Source organism: Carassius gibelio, chromosome B3, assembly GCF_023724105.1.
Source record: "Carassius gibelio isolate Cgi1373 ecotype wild population from Czech Republic chromosome B3, carGib1.2-hapl.c, whole genome shotgun sequence".
Taxonomy (NCBI): domain Eukaryota; kingdom Metazoa; phylum Chordata; class Actinopteri; order Cypriniformes; family Cyprinidae; genus Carassius; species Carassius gibelio.
Genome location: NC_068398.1, coordinates 993091 through 1008008, shown reverse-complemented (window position 1 = coordinate 1008008; position 14918 = coordinate 993091). Strand labels below are relative to the sequence as shown.

The 14918-nt window shown below is 41.0% G+C and overlaps 3 protein-coding genes across 11 annotated transcripts in view; all 3 read right to left on the bottom strand.

Moving 5' to 3' along the window:
* LOC127952178 (zinc-binding protein A33-like) overlaps nucleotides 1–2420 on the bottom strand; it is a 67376-nt gene extending 64956 nt beyond the window's left edge. The window contains exons 1-2 of one of the 2 annotated variants that reach the window (XM_052550571.1): nucleotides 1759–2420; nucleotides 1335–1430 (exon numbers count right to left, since the gene is read on the bottom strand). In XM_052550571.1, the coding sequence (XP_052406531.1) occupies nucleotides 1335–1430; nucleotides 1759–2154 (492 nt within the window). In that variant the 5' untranslated portion in view covers nucleotides 2155–2420. The remainder of the gene's footprint in view (nucleotides 1–1334; nucleotides 1431–1758) is intronic. The other variant, XM_052550572.1, reaches the window with a different exon arrangement.
* LOC127952177 (E3 ubiquitin-protein ligase TRIM35) overlaps nucleotides 1–14918 on the bottom strand; it is a 73030-nt gene that overhangs the window by 7035 nt on the left and 51077 nt on the right. The window lies entirely within an intron of this gene.
* The window catches only part of fam234b (family with sequence similarity 234 member B), a 76385-nt gene continuing 74947 nt past the window's right edge, over nucleotides 13481–14918 (bottom strand). For 6 of the 7 annotated variants that reach the window (XM_052550511.1, XM_052550513.1, XM_052550510.1 and 3 more), the window contains exons 12-13: nucleotides 14524–14729; nucleotides 13481–14218 (exon numbers count right to left, since the gene is read on the bottom strand). In XM_052550511.1, the coding sequence (XP_052406471.1) occupies nucleotides 14216–14218; nucleotides 14524–14729 (209 nt within the window). In that variant the 3' untranslated portion in view covers nucleotides 13481–14215. The remainder of the gene's footprint in view (nucleotides 14219–14523; nucleotides 14730–14918) is intronic. The other variant, XM_052550505.1, reaches the window with a different exon arrangement.

Sequence of the window (14918 nt, the reverse complement as noted above, 5' to 3'; positions counted from 1 at the left end):
TTAATGTTTTATTTTAAAAACAAACCTTTATTTATCCATCTGTAACTGTAATCTATGTCCTCTCTGAGATATATAAACTGTAAATACACCTAAATGCTTTTTCAGATGCTGATAGCAGAAATGTTTTCTTATGTTGGAATGAAAGACACTAAGTACAGATGAAGTGCTTCTTATTCTGACCCAAAAATAAGAAATGGATAAAAAGAGTTAAAATTAAACAAAATCTTGCTACCCAAGCTGTTTATGAACATATTTTACATATATATATAATTTACCAAAATCATTTTCTGGTTAGATACTGTACTTTTACTTGAGTATGACTTTCACCACTGCTGCCATGTGCTTTAACCAATCCAGCTAAAGAGTTATCTGCTTTTGTGACACCTGACAATTTCTTACAGTATAAAGTTATGCCATTTGGAGTACGAAATGCTCCAGGTACATGTCAAAGTCTTGTTAACAGTGTTTTATATGGGATGCATGGATGTGAGGCCTACATTGATGATATGGTTTGATAAAGTAATACCCTGACTGATGTTTTCATATTTCGCCGCTGCTAACCTTACTATAAACCTGGATAAATGTGAGTTTGGGGGAGCCAGGGGTACATATCTTGGTAAGGTGATGGGTGGTGGCAGGTTAGGCCTGTAGAAGCAAAGATTGAGCTATCTGTGAGTTCCCTGTGTTTGAAAACCGATGTGAACTTCACAGATTTTTGGGTTTGGCAGAATACTGTAGAGGATTTAGTAGAAACTTTACTACTGTTGTGATGCCACTATCTGATCTTCTTAGTACCAAAGTGCCATTTATTTATACGATTTATTTGCCTACTTTTTGTGTGTGTGTGTGTGTGTGTGTGTGTGTGTTGGTGTCTCTGTGTACTGGAGGCTTATATCACTAAAACAAATTCCTTGTATGCGCAAATATACTTGGCAATAAAGCTCTTTCTGATTCTGATTCTGATTTGTGTGGTCAGAGAAGTGTCAGGAAGCATTTAACAATGTAAAAATGTTGTGGGCACCAGCTGTGCTTTTGGCCCCTATATTTGAAGCATACTTTTAGATTTGCAGTGTATGCCAGTGAGAGTGGAGCACAGGCTTTTCTAAATTTGTTATTTTCCCTTTTAATATTGATATTTCGTTGCATTTAGACATATATTTAAAATATCTTCTTGTTGTTTTTCTTTTTCCAAAAAACATTGTTTATTTTTTATTGCTTAATTTCTTTTCCCAATAAACAATAAATTATTTAAACCCTATTTTTGTCCGTCTCCCTCTTTATGTTGTGGTTTTGGAACGAGCTCGACCCTAACACTCTGGATTCTGTTTCCTCACCTTGATGTGTTCAGCTGTTTTCTCTAACTCTCCTTTTGTTTTCTCATTGTCTTTCAGTTTCTCCTGTAATGATTTCAGTGCTGTGTTGAGCTCCTCCTAGTGAAAAAAGGAGATACAGCCATACAGTGATATGATCATATAATGCAGTGCAAAAGTATTTGCCCCCATCCTGATTTATCATACTATCTCATATAAAAATAAAATCAGAAATTAAAATCTGCCATAAAACAAAGGCAACCTGAGTGAACAAAAAGTTATTTATTGAGGCAAAAAAAAAGTTATCCAACAACAACTGGGCCTGTGTGAAAACGTATTTACCCCCGTAGTTAATAATTACTCAACTCAATAATTCCAGATCTGATCAAATCAACTCTTAAACAGGACTTTTATAACAACATGAAGCTGAGAAAGCCATTTTTCTCACCTTATATGATGAAACCACTTCATCGATGGGTCTGAATTTATGATTGTCGTGTTTCTGAGAGTTAACACACACTAAACACACCGGCTGTTTGTCCTCCAGACAGAAGAGTTTGAGTTTCTCACTGTGTAAACTGCAGATCTCCTCAGATCCTGATGAACGAACCTCATTTCTCTCCTTCAGGAACGACTCACACAAGTTTTTTAATGCAAGACTAACTGGAGGATTTTCTTTTGAGGATCTTCTTCTGCAGACGGGACACTCCTGAGTTTTCTTGGTTGTCCAGAACTGTTGAAGACACTCTTTACAGACACTGTGACTACATGATAAAACTACAGGATTCTTGAAGATTTCCTGACATACAGGACACGCAATATCATCTTCAGATAGAGAAGCCATTTTCACTCTTTGAGCTCCAGTGATCTAAACTTTACTTTCACTTTCTGAACGACAGTTTGAAAAACAAATCCCCTTGAGAATCACAAATATCTAATATCTATTCAGAACCAAACTTCACAAAGATCCTTCTCTAAAGTGTTTCTCTTGGTTCTTCACCGATGGCTGGTTCTTTATTGTTTTTGTCAGTAGAGAAAAGAGTCAGTGTGAGAGAAGCAGAAATAACACGTCAGTCTCTTCCTGGTAAGAGCTGTGAGAGGGAGGAGCTTATGATCACATGACTGTGTTTAAACAAGTCTGACAGGAACATCAGGATTTCTTCAGGTAAAATCTTAACAATGAACTTGAACTGAAATGGTAAAATAAACTGCTATAAACTCTGGATAAAAGAACAATGAAAATGCACAAATATTTACAATTATTTTTGAAGCTCAGGAAAACTTTGCAGGTGTTTTGAGTTGATAAGATGATTGGCCTGTCACCATGTTCTAATTTGTTGAGAACTGGTGGGTTTTTGTTAAATGTGAGCTAAAATCATCACAATTAAAAGAACCAAAGACTTAAACTACTTCAGTCTGTGTGCATTGAATTTATTTAATACAAAAGTTTCACAATTTGAGTTGAATTACTGGAATATAGCTCGTAAAGTACCAATTCCAATACTTACAAAGGTAAAACATGAATTGGACAGAGTCGAGCAGCTGGGTGTGATTGAAGAGGTTTCTCCATAGGCACTCCACGCTGTGCCACAATGTTCGCAATCATCAAAAGAACGGAGACCTCAGAAGCCATCATTTGCGAAAAGAATGTTCTGCCAAACTTACATTTATCAGACGCTTTTATCCAAAGGGTCTTTCAGTGCATTCATGCCATACTTTTTTTTTTAATCAGTGTGCATGTTCCCTGGGAATTGAACCGACAACCTTTTGAGGTGCTAACACAATGCTCTACCCCTGAGCCACTGGATACGCTTGGATGAAATCACTTCTAAACTTCAGTGGTGGGAAGTAACGAATAAAAACTATTCACGTTACTGTAATTATGACGTTTTTCGGGTACTTGTACTTTTTTGAGTATATTTTTAAAGCTGTACTTTTACTTGTACTTAAGTGCAAATTAAGCAAAATAATCTACTTCATTACTTTTAAATTACAGTTTGTTACTGAGTACACCCACAATTTGAATTGATATTCAAACTTTTAAAGGGAATTCAGTAGCCAATAAAAATATCTGATCGTCAACGGACCAATAAAAGCGCTGAAATCTGAACCAGGAACAGTGCCGCTGCAGGTGAAGAGCTGATCAGACAGAGATGGAGCTCAGCGTCATCCACTGCGGGCGGCAGATCCTTTTCCTATTTGGTGCCTAAACTCTGGAATAACCTACCTAACATTGTTCGGGAGGCAGACACACTCTTGCAGTTTAAATCTAGATTAAAGACCCATCTCTTTAACCTGGCTTACACATAACATACTAATATGCTTTTAATATCCAAATCCGTTAAAGGATTTTTAGGCTGCATTAATTAGGTAAACCAGGAACCCGGAAACAATTCACATAACACCCTATGTACTTGCTACATCATTAGAAGAATGGCATCTACGCTAATATTAGTCTGTTTCTCTCTTGTTCCGAGGTCACCGTGGCCACCAGATCCAGTCTGTGTCCAGATCAGAGGGTCACTGCAGTCACCCGGATCCAGGACGTATCCAGACCAGATGGTGGATCAGCACCTAGAAAGGACCTCTACTGCCCTGAAAGACAGCGGAGACCAGGACAACTAGAGCCCAGATACAGATCCCCTGTAAAGACCTTGTCTCAGAGGAGCACCAGGACAAGACCACAGGAAACAGATGATTCTTCTGCACAATCTGACTTTGCTGCAGTCTGGAATTGAACTACTGGTTTCGTCTGGTCAGAGGAGAACTGACCCCAACTGAGCCTGGTTTCTCCCAAGGTTTTTTTCTCCATTCTGTCACCGATGGAGTTTCGGTTCCTTGCCGCTGTTGCCTCTGGCTTGCTTAGTTGGGGACACTTCATCTACAGCGATATCGTTGACTTGATTGCAAATAAATGCACAGACACTATTTAAACTGAACAGAGATGACATAACTGAATTCAATGATTAACTGCCTTTAACTATCATTTTGCATTATTGACACACTGTTTTCCTAATGAATGTTGTTCAGTGCTTTGACGCAATGTATTTTGTTTAAAGCGCTATATAAATAAAGGTGACTTGACTTGACTTATGGATTCCAAGCTTGGAGAAACAAACTACATGGTAGAGTTATCATAAATTTCTATATTTTGAATACGATACTGAAATATCTGACACGGTTCCATTACTCATTTTCCACAGTATCTGAATATACACAGATACAAGCTGCGTCTCTCTTTCCTCTCCGAGTGCTCTGATTTGCAGGTAGTCCGCATTATTTTAATAATTCCTGCGCAAATGTGAGCTTTATTGTAACATGAGAATATTGTCATGTAATCGCAAGAAACTGGATGCAAGCTCTCAAATAGGCCTTACTTATACAAAAATGAACTGCTTGTGCCCAGACTGTATGCAGTCGCGATCTATCCGTGCTTTTAAAGTAGAAATTATTTCTCTTTGCTCCTCAAGACATTGTAAAAGAGCACAATAGGACCCCTTTAACCACTCCTATCCAACCAGATATTGATGTTAGAAATCCCTGTATCTTGACCACGAATTAACTTACTTTGTCAATAAGATAAAAGTGTTTTGTTCAAAGTTGCTATTTTCCATGCACATAGATCTTTGATATGAATATTTTTTGGTAACTAAATATCACCAGCTAAAAAGTAACTAGTAACTTGTACTCTGAGTATTTTTTGAGAGGAGTACTTTTTACTTTTACTTAAGTGCTGTTTTGACAGCAGTACTTTTACTTGTAATGAGTATTTTTTCATCAATGTAACAGTTCTTGTACTTAAGTACAAATTTTCAGTACTCTTTCCACCACTGCTAAACTTGTGGCGACAACAGTTTTTCTAGCCTGGATGATACCAGCGGTTTCTGGCAGACATGGTTAGAAGATGCAAGCAAGAGGTTCACAACTTTCATAAACCCCTTCAAAAGGCACGGCTTTTGTCACTTGACATTCGGCAGAACTAGTGCTCCAGAGACATTTCAGAAACACATGATTGAGCTGATTCGCTGTGTCGAGGGAGTATGCTGCTAAGTGGACAACATCTTGGTACACGGTCATACAAGTGAAGAACAGGACCATAGACTGCCTCTAGGCTAATTTTGTCATGTGACAACACATTAAAGCCCCTTTTCTCATCAAAAAGTGTTTCCAAACAGATTTTTTTATAATTTGAAGCATCAATATAGAATTTTAGGGGTGTCCCAACTAAAGATTTTCACAGTCGAATCTGAATTTTAGAATCTTGCTGATATTTGACTGACTCAACTGAAATTTTCAATCAATTCAACTCATAATTTCAAATAGAATACGCTGCCTTATTAATACAACATAACATTAATATTAAGTCTTAAAGGCTATTTTCTAAAAGGGCCCGGATGCACATAAAGAGCGGGGCTCTGAATGTGAACTCTTTTTGTGGACACGTTCTTCACGAAACAGTGTGCAGAAACACGGCTGCTAAACTCAAAAAACTTTTATCTTAATGGTCTTCTCATTATAATATTATGTATATACCAATCCCAGTCATAGTTATTAATATTCTGCATTGTATTTTGACCTGCTCAAGTTGTGCGCTGAAGAGATATTAACGTAGTAATCTGGGGCCTCATTTATAAAACTTTGCGTAGGATTTGCGTCAGAAGTGGCGTACGGATGAAACATAGGACGTGCGTACGCACAGAAATATTCGGATTTATAAAACCGTGCGCACGCACATCCTACGGATTTTTCCCTTAATAAATCACAATCAATTCTAAATGTAGCGCAGCTTTTGCGGCTTCATGACACGCCCATAGTTGCCGATAAATAGTCCGTGAAACACCCACAAGTTAATATTCATTGATTGCGAAATCATGGCAAACACAGAGAGGAAATTAAAAAAACGTAACTTCACTCAATGTGAAGTAGAAGTTATCGTTGGTGAGGTGGAAAAGAGGAGAAAAATGTTGTTTGGAGGGCACAGTGTGGGCATTACTAATGGCAAAAAGGCACTTGAGTGGCAAACGGTGGCAGACGCCGTAAATGCTGTAGCCTCACAACCTCGGACCGTGGCCGAAATAAAAAAGAAATGGTCGGACATCAAAGTCGAGGCAAAAAAACGTCTTGCGCTCCATCGCCAGAGTGTGTCTGCCACGGGTGGGGGAAAGGGAACACTGGAGCTGACCCCTCTTGATGAGAGATTGGCAGCAATTATTGGGGAATCCCTATTAAGTGGAGTGGTGACTGAGGCGGAGGGGGACACTGACTGCCAGATGCACCGGGTGACACAGGTAAGAGAAATAAGTAAAATGAACGCAGTCAAAGTCACATGTATGCAGGCTACACAATTACAGTTTATTAATATAGAACAATTTTATTTCAGTTGCTGGGTGTTCCAGCGGGGCCAGTGGTTACGATGCTGCAGCTGAGCAGCCGTCTGGACCCAGCGTCTCCACGGCACGCGGCTCTCAACCCTCCAGCAGTGGACGTGTCCTCACCGATGCAGTCCTTGAAATGCAGAGGGAAGTCATTAGTTCAATCAGAGAGGTGGCCAAGGAGTTGGGCGAAATCAAGACTGCCCTGACTGAAATAAACTGCACGATGAGGGAATTCTTGAATAAATAATATTTTCCACACCTTTTGTTGTTCTTTACAAGCGGCGCATCACTTCCAAACGCTGGCGCACAGCAGCACATTTGGCTCAAATGCGTGGGGATGGGGTTCAGGGTCGGGGCCAACACAGCAATCGGCGCCAGGGGGTAGAGGCACGTTTTTAAGCTGTGCCACATTGTGTAGCACAGCACATGCCAGCACGATTTGGCACACCTTTTCAGGCGTGTACAATAACCTCCCTCCAGTGCAGTCGAGGCAGCGCCATCTGCCCTTAAACAGGCCGATGGTGCGCTCCACTATAGCGCGAGCTCGGCTGTGGCACATGTTGTAGTGCCTTTCCTCTGCACTATGTGGGTTGAGGAAAGGCGTAAGCAGCCACTGTTTGAGGGGATATCCACTGTCCCCTGCAAGGATAGTCAATCAATCAATCAATCACCTTTATTTATATAGTGCTTTAAACAAAATACATTGCGCCAAAGCACTGAACAACATTCATTTGGAAAACAGTGTCTCAATAATGCAAAATGATAGTTAAAGGCAGTTCATCATTGAATTCAGTGATGTCATCTCTGTTCAGTTGAAATAGTGTCTGTTTTAATTTGCAATCAAGTCAATGATATCGCTGTAGATGAAGTGACCCCAACTAAGCAAGCCAGAGGCGACAGCGGCAAGGAACCGAAACTCCATCGGTGACAGAATGGAGAAAAAAACCTTGGGAGAAACCAGGCTCAGTTGGGGGTCAGTTCTCCTCTGACCAGACGAAACCAGTAGTTCAATTCCAGGCTGCAGCAAAGTCAGATTGTGCAGAAGAATCATCTGTTTCCTGTGGTCTTGTCCTGGTGCTCCTCTGAGACAAGGTCTTTACAGGGGATCTGTATCTGGGCTCTAGTTGTCCTGGTCTCCGCTGTCTTTCAGGGCAGTAGAGGTCCTTTCTAGGTGCTGATCCACCATCTGGTCTGGATACGTACTGGATCCGGGCGACTGCAGTGACACTCTGATCTGGATACAGACTGGATCTGGTGGCCACGGTGACCTCGGAACAAGAGAGAAACAGACAAATATTAGCGTAGATGCCATTCTTCTAATGATGTAGCAAGTACATCGGGTGTTATGGGAAGTGTTTCCGGTTCCAGTTTACCTAATTAATGCAGCCTAAAAATCCTTTAACGGATTTGGATATTAAAAGCATATTAGTATGTTATGTGTATGCCAGGTTAAAGAGATGGGTCTTTAATCTAGATTTAAACTGCAAGAGTGTGTCTGCCTCCCGAACAATGTTAGGTAGGTTATTCCAGAGTTTAGGCGCCAAATAGGAAAAGGATCTGCCGCCCACAGTTGATTTTGATATTCTAGGTATTATCAAATTGCCTGAGTTTTGAGAACGTAGCGGACGTAGAGGAGTATAATGTAAAAGGAGCTCATTCAAATACTGAGGTGCTAAACCATTCAGGGCTTTATAAGTAATAAGCAATATTTTAAAATCTATATGATGTTTGATAGGGAGCCAGTGCAGTGTGGACAGGACCAGCTAATATGGTCATACTTCCTGGTTCTAGTAAGAACTCTTGCTGCTGCATTTTGGACTAGCTGTAGTTTGTTTAACTACAGTGAAAGGGTTAAGACATTGAAGTACATTAAAATGTGAATGTCTATAATCAAACGTACCTAGAAGCCATCCATCACGTATAGCACCAGCCTCGAGTCTGCGTCCAACACTGCTGTGTCTTAAAATAAATGAGTCATGGGTTGACACAGGCCACCGAGCTACTACATTAGTGAGCAACATGTCTGCATCACAAGTAATTTGGACATTGATTGAATGAAAATGCTTTCTATTAATGAAGTATTTTCATTAACGTTCGGTGCCCTTATGGCAACATGAGTGCAGTCAATAGCACCGATGACATTTGGGAAACCATACATAGCTGCAAATTGAGCTTTCTTGTTTGCCTGTTCACCTGCCGGAAACTTTATGGAATCATGGGACGAAGCTATTATGCCTTTTAACACGTCTGGCATTACCCGGCTAAGGGTCGGCTGAGATATTCCTGACCTGTCAGCCAATTCCCTCTGAAAAGTGCCAGTCGCCAGGAATCCTAGTATTGTTAGGACTTGAAGTGGGACTGGCACGGCGTGGTTCCTCCAAGTGCTCCTCTGTAACGCCGGGCCCAAAAGCCCGCAGAGGTCCAACAGGACGGCTCGAGGAAGTCGGAACCGGCTCATAAGCCACTCGTCCTCGTTTGCCAGCAAGTCTTCTTGCTGTCTAAAGATGCGTTCACTCCGAATTCTTCCATTTGCCACATCTTCTAAGAGCGCAAGATCAGCCATTGTGCGTCATTACGCATTGTGATGGGGCATTTTATTTCCATCCATTTAATTGCATCTGACAAGCTACAGATGTCGGTAATAATCGACGTGGAAATGGGAAATTGTTCAGCGCAAATGTAATTTCTTGTTGCTTTCTGAATGGTTAAGACATACGCCATACATTGTTTTATCAAAAATAAAAGAAACTAAAGGCATATGCATGAATACCATAATTCCGTAGCTTATGAAGAAATGTTTTACTATGAAAACAACTTTCCCCAGTGGACAATTAATACATCTATCTATCTATCTATCTATCTATCTATATATCTCCTTAATTATCTATCTATCTGTCTATCTAATTGCAACTATATCTGCTCCGCCAGACGGACACATTGACGAGAATATCAGTTTTGTACATTATTTCGTTCTGTTAACTATATTATTTATGAGGATGAATTGCACAACATGCCAATATTGCAGAACATATTTCACTTTTCTTTTTGCAAATATGTGTTCATTTTCCCGTCAAGTTTGCTTTTTATAAATATCAATTATTGCGTAGAGAGTGGCGTACGCCTTCTTTTGTGCGTACGCAATGTTTATAAATGAGGCCCCTGGTGATTAACAGTGTCAAAAGCAGCAGACAGGTCCAGTTAGATGAGTAACAAGGATTTTGAAGCTGCTCTTGCTAGTCGCAGGGCTTCAGTAACCGAGAGCAGAGCAGTCTCAGTTGAGTGGCCACTTTTGAAGCCAGATTGGTTGCTGTCCAGGAGGTTGTTCTGTACAAGGAACATAGACAGCTGGTTGAACACAGCTCGCTCAAGTGTCTTTGCAATGAATGGCAGAAGGCATACCAATCTGTAGTTTTCTAGAAGTGCTGGATTTACAGATGGTTTAAGCAGTGGGCTTACCCGAGCCTGCTTAAATCTTCTAAAATCTCTGAATTTGCTAACCTTGCACCCTGCTGAAAAGCATGGCGAAGCACCACACCATCTGTGTCCACACCCAAGATACTAGGAGATGGCACCAAATCCACGGCTATCTCAACAGAAGAGACCGCGGGCCCTGCAGTCTGTTCCACAGCACTTGCCGTTGACAACTCTCTAGTTTGATAAGCTTTTAACATGTTTAGATGACAAACACAGGTTTTTCGTTTTCGATCAGGTGTGCACAACATGTAATCAGTTTCACTCATTCTCTTTCACAACATAAGGAACAAAGAAATGAGCAGAAAAAGATGATCCTGGGACTGGTGACAACACAAGCACTTCATCACCTGGTTGAAATGATCACGCTACCGCTTGCTGATCGTATTTACACTTCATGTCTTTCTGAGCATTAGCAAGCGAAAAGCTAGTTGCATTCATGACCTCTAGACTGGACTATTGTAATGCACTTCTAGTTCTTACGAGGTCAAGAAAATATGATCATATTACCCCAATTTTACAGTCTCTGCACTGGCTACCTATTAAGTTTCGTATCAGTTTACAAATTATCATTACTTACCTATAAGGCCCTAAATGGTTTAGCTCCTGTGTACCTAACTAGCCTTCTACCATGCTACAACCCATCACGCTCCCTAAGGTCACAAAACGCAGGACTTTTGGTCGTTCCTAGGATAGTGAAGTCCACTAAAGGAGGTAGAGCTTTCTCACATTTGGCTTTTTCACAATGGCAAACTCAGGAATAGCCTTTGTAAACTGTAAACTGATGGAGGCAGCAAGAGACAATGCAGAGTCACCAACTGCCAACAAAAGTGATTTATTGTACAAAGTGAAAATAATCCATATAATTTCCAAAATATATTTATAGGAATATAAATCATTAAAGAGACAACCAACATGTACAAATATTTACAACTCAGTAAAACAAACAAACAATACAAATCAACCCAAGAGAACGAGGACACTAGTGACACCAAAAGAAAGAAAGAAACAAAAACACTTCTATCTAATTTTAAACCTCTAACCTAAAGAAAATAAAGAAAGAAAGCAAATCTTCAGCATCAAGAGCTGTATACTTCCCAATCCTCAACTAATAGAAAATAAAGATACAGGGGGTGGTGTTCACCTCTTACCTAGGGCGTCTAAACAGATCGAACTACCAAAATGTTGCACAATGGAAGTCGCACGACATCTTTTCTATCCACCCCCCAAAAAACTACTACTTGATTAAACCAGTTGTGATTAGGGGAGCCCACTTTCTAAATCTGTTGTGATGCAGTGCTGCCATTCAAATGGGGCTAATAGAAAGAATAGATGAAATAACAGAGAGTATGTTTGGCTCTGTGAGACTGACGGCATGAGAACAAGTTAAAATAATGCTTTAAAGTACAGCGGAGCCATACAGTCTTCATGTAGATGGTAGAGTACCAATCCCAATGCTTATGAAGGTTACAAAAATGTCTGATTGAAGAGGTTTCTGAGGCCGCTCCATGCTGTACCCCAATGATGGCAGTCACCAGAAGGAACGGAGACGTTAGAATATGTGTTGACCTCAAACCACTGAACGAAGCCATTGTTCGTGAAAAGTATGTTCTGCCGAACTTGGATGACATCACTTCTAAACTAGTGGGGACGACAATCTTATCAAGTCTGGATGCTGTCAGCGGTTTCTGATAGATACATTTAAGTGACCCCAGCAAGAGGTTGAGTATTTTATAATCCCCTTCAAGAGGAACTGTCTTTCCCACAGCATCGAGGGAGTACGCTGCTTCATGGACAACATCTTGGTACACAGTCATACATGTGAAGATCATGACTAGACTTGATGAAGTCTGTGCATTTGTGGTCAGAAGGAATGTCTAGGTTATGTATATAACCCTCGTTCACTGAAGAAGGGAACAGATATGTCAGATGAAGCTGACGAATGGGGTCTTGCCTGAGAGAAGTGGTAACCCAGGGTTCTGTGGAGCTCACCTGAGGAGAACAGCGCACACATCCAGTCTGAATCCAGAAACGAATGGACACAGAGCAGTCCTGTTTACTGGTCCGAAACAGACATGTTAGGTGTACAGACCACTGGTACAGGCATGAGCAGCTCGATGATGAATAACCCTGGACTTGTGTATTAATGAGATTCCAATGTGTCCCCGGCTCACTGGTGAAGGATGTTGCTTGGACTTTCCCAAATGTGGAGTCAACAAGTGGGATGTCCACATTTATCCCCATAGTGGTGATGAGTGGACCAATGTTTGACAAGAACTCGTGTTACACCTCATCATCTCTGAGCACATCTGGACCTGGCAGATCCTTGTAATGTGTTTTACCTTTAGATCATTTAACTTCACAATTAGGACTTTAATAACCATTTTTATACGCAACAATACTATAATATATACACTATACTACACTATTTACTGTAGTTTATTTTATCTATCTGAATATCCTTAGATTACAGTGTTGTGTATGATGCCATGCTTGAGCCGAATACTTACCTGATCAGCCTGCTCTCTTTCTCATTTACTGTGTTGTATTGATCCTGAATATGAAATGACAGTTTGCTTTAATGTGAGGAGTGTCTTTGAGGACATTTATTTCATAATGTAGGTACAGGGAACAAAATCAGCACTTACATACCACTGGCCCATGAACCATAAAGATAACTGGACCATGCATGGATTATAATAAACTTACAGTAAAGAACAGCCATCAGAGACCGTTTCTGAGGTTTCCATGAAAGCTAGGTGTATGTTCAGCTCAACACAGGGATGTTAAACGAAAAGAAAGAAATAACTTAGTCGTATCATGCTGTACACACACAGCTGTGCCAGCTGCTCTGAGATTGATGTTAACACACACACTCCCTGATGAATCTTTGAAACCGTTGGAGATTTAAACAAGTAACTGTAATTTAATTACACATTAATTTAGTAACTTTAACAGATTAAAGTAACAATTATTTTGGGTAACACTTTATTTTAAGTTGGCCTTATTACATGTTATATGCATTTACGAATGTGAATTGTGAGTGACCTTAACCATATAGTATAGATACATGTGGTTCATTAATATTACTCAGTACTTCTCAAGAAGTGCATTAAACATGATATTACGGCAGGGTTTCCCAAACTGGGTTTGTGAAGGAACTGCAATCAAAATAAAAAGAGATGATTTATTTGTTTATTTGTAATGTGACCATAACCAACACCAGAGACCCGATGAACATGCAGATGTGATGCAGTATTATTAAATTATGATAAAATCTCAGGGTACTTCAAATCAGCACATATTAGATGAGAGAAACGTGTGTGAGTTTGTGCCTTTTATTGTGTTTGAAAGAAAAGCCTGGTAAAGACACAGAAACACAGAGTTCATCAGTAGTTGAGTCAGTACTGAAACACTTCTTCAGCCTGAACTGATTTAGTAGTGAATCTCCACACAACACCAGACTTTCTGAGCGAATGTGAACACAGGTTATTTTACACAGATCCAACAGATTCTCAATCATTCACTGCCACTGTGTGAAGATCATGTGATCCATGAAACGGTAACTGTAGTCTGATAAATCACAAGTGTTTGATGTTTGTAGTCTGATCATCAGATCACACTTGTGTTTCATGTGTTTCACACAGTGTCAGTAAATGTGCTGATCCTTCTGTCAGAGGTTCCTCTCTAAACATCCTCCAGTGTGTCACACGAATATATGAGTGTGAACATCTCCCTCACACACACACACACACATAAATACTGTACAGAGAGTCAGGGCTATATCTACAGCGAAGCCAGCGTGCAGACACCAGAGTCAGGACACAAGCACAGAGCAGCCAGGATAAGGTGTGTGTGTGTGTGTGTGTGTGTGTGTGTGTGTGTGTGTGTGAGGGTGTGTGTGTGTGTGTCTGTGTGTGTGTGTGTGTGTGTGTCTGTGTCTGTGTCTGTGTGTGTGTGTGTGTGTGTGTGTGTGTGTGTGTGTGTGTGTGTGTGAGGAGGGTGTGCGCTCTGCTGTTCAACCAGTGTGTGGTCTGCAGCGCTCGAGTCCGACACACGTCACTGTGGAGAAACACACACTCAGTCAGTTCATATCACAACTACTTTAACACAAATCAAGAACTGCACACACTTCATGTGTCTGTGTATAGAGTATTAGACAGTAGGAGAGAAAGGAGACAGCTGTTCATTGATTGGTCGGTGTTCAGTGAAGCACATGTGAGGAGTTAGGGATGAATTAGTGATGGTGTGTGTGTGTGTGTGTGTGTGTGTGTGTGTAACACAGAGAACTGTGTGTGTTTGCAGAGATGGAGCTGAAAGCTGAGACGGAGAGTATGTTTGTGCAGATCTGGTGTGTGCTGCTGCACCTGTCTGAAGGCCAGGCGTCTGAAGATCTTGCGCAGCTGGAAAGCGCTGGGTTTGTCTGTGTCTGTGAGCTGAAGGATCCTGGCGTCTGCGACGGCCGCTCTCAGACTGAGCATCTGCAGCATCTGAGCACCGAGAGCACGGCCGGCCGAGGGACGAGACGACACGCTGATGTAGGACGCGTCCTTCTGCTGCGCCTGGTAGCTCACTACACACACACACACACACACACACACACACAGACACACACAGAGACACATAGAGAGAGACACACACACACACACACAGACACACACACACACACACAGAGACACACACACACACACACACAGAGACACACACACACACACACACACACACACACACACACACACAGAGACACACACACACACACACA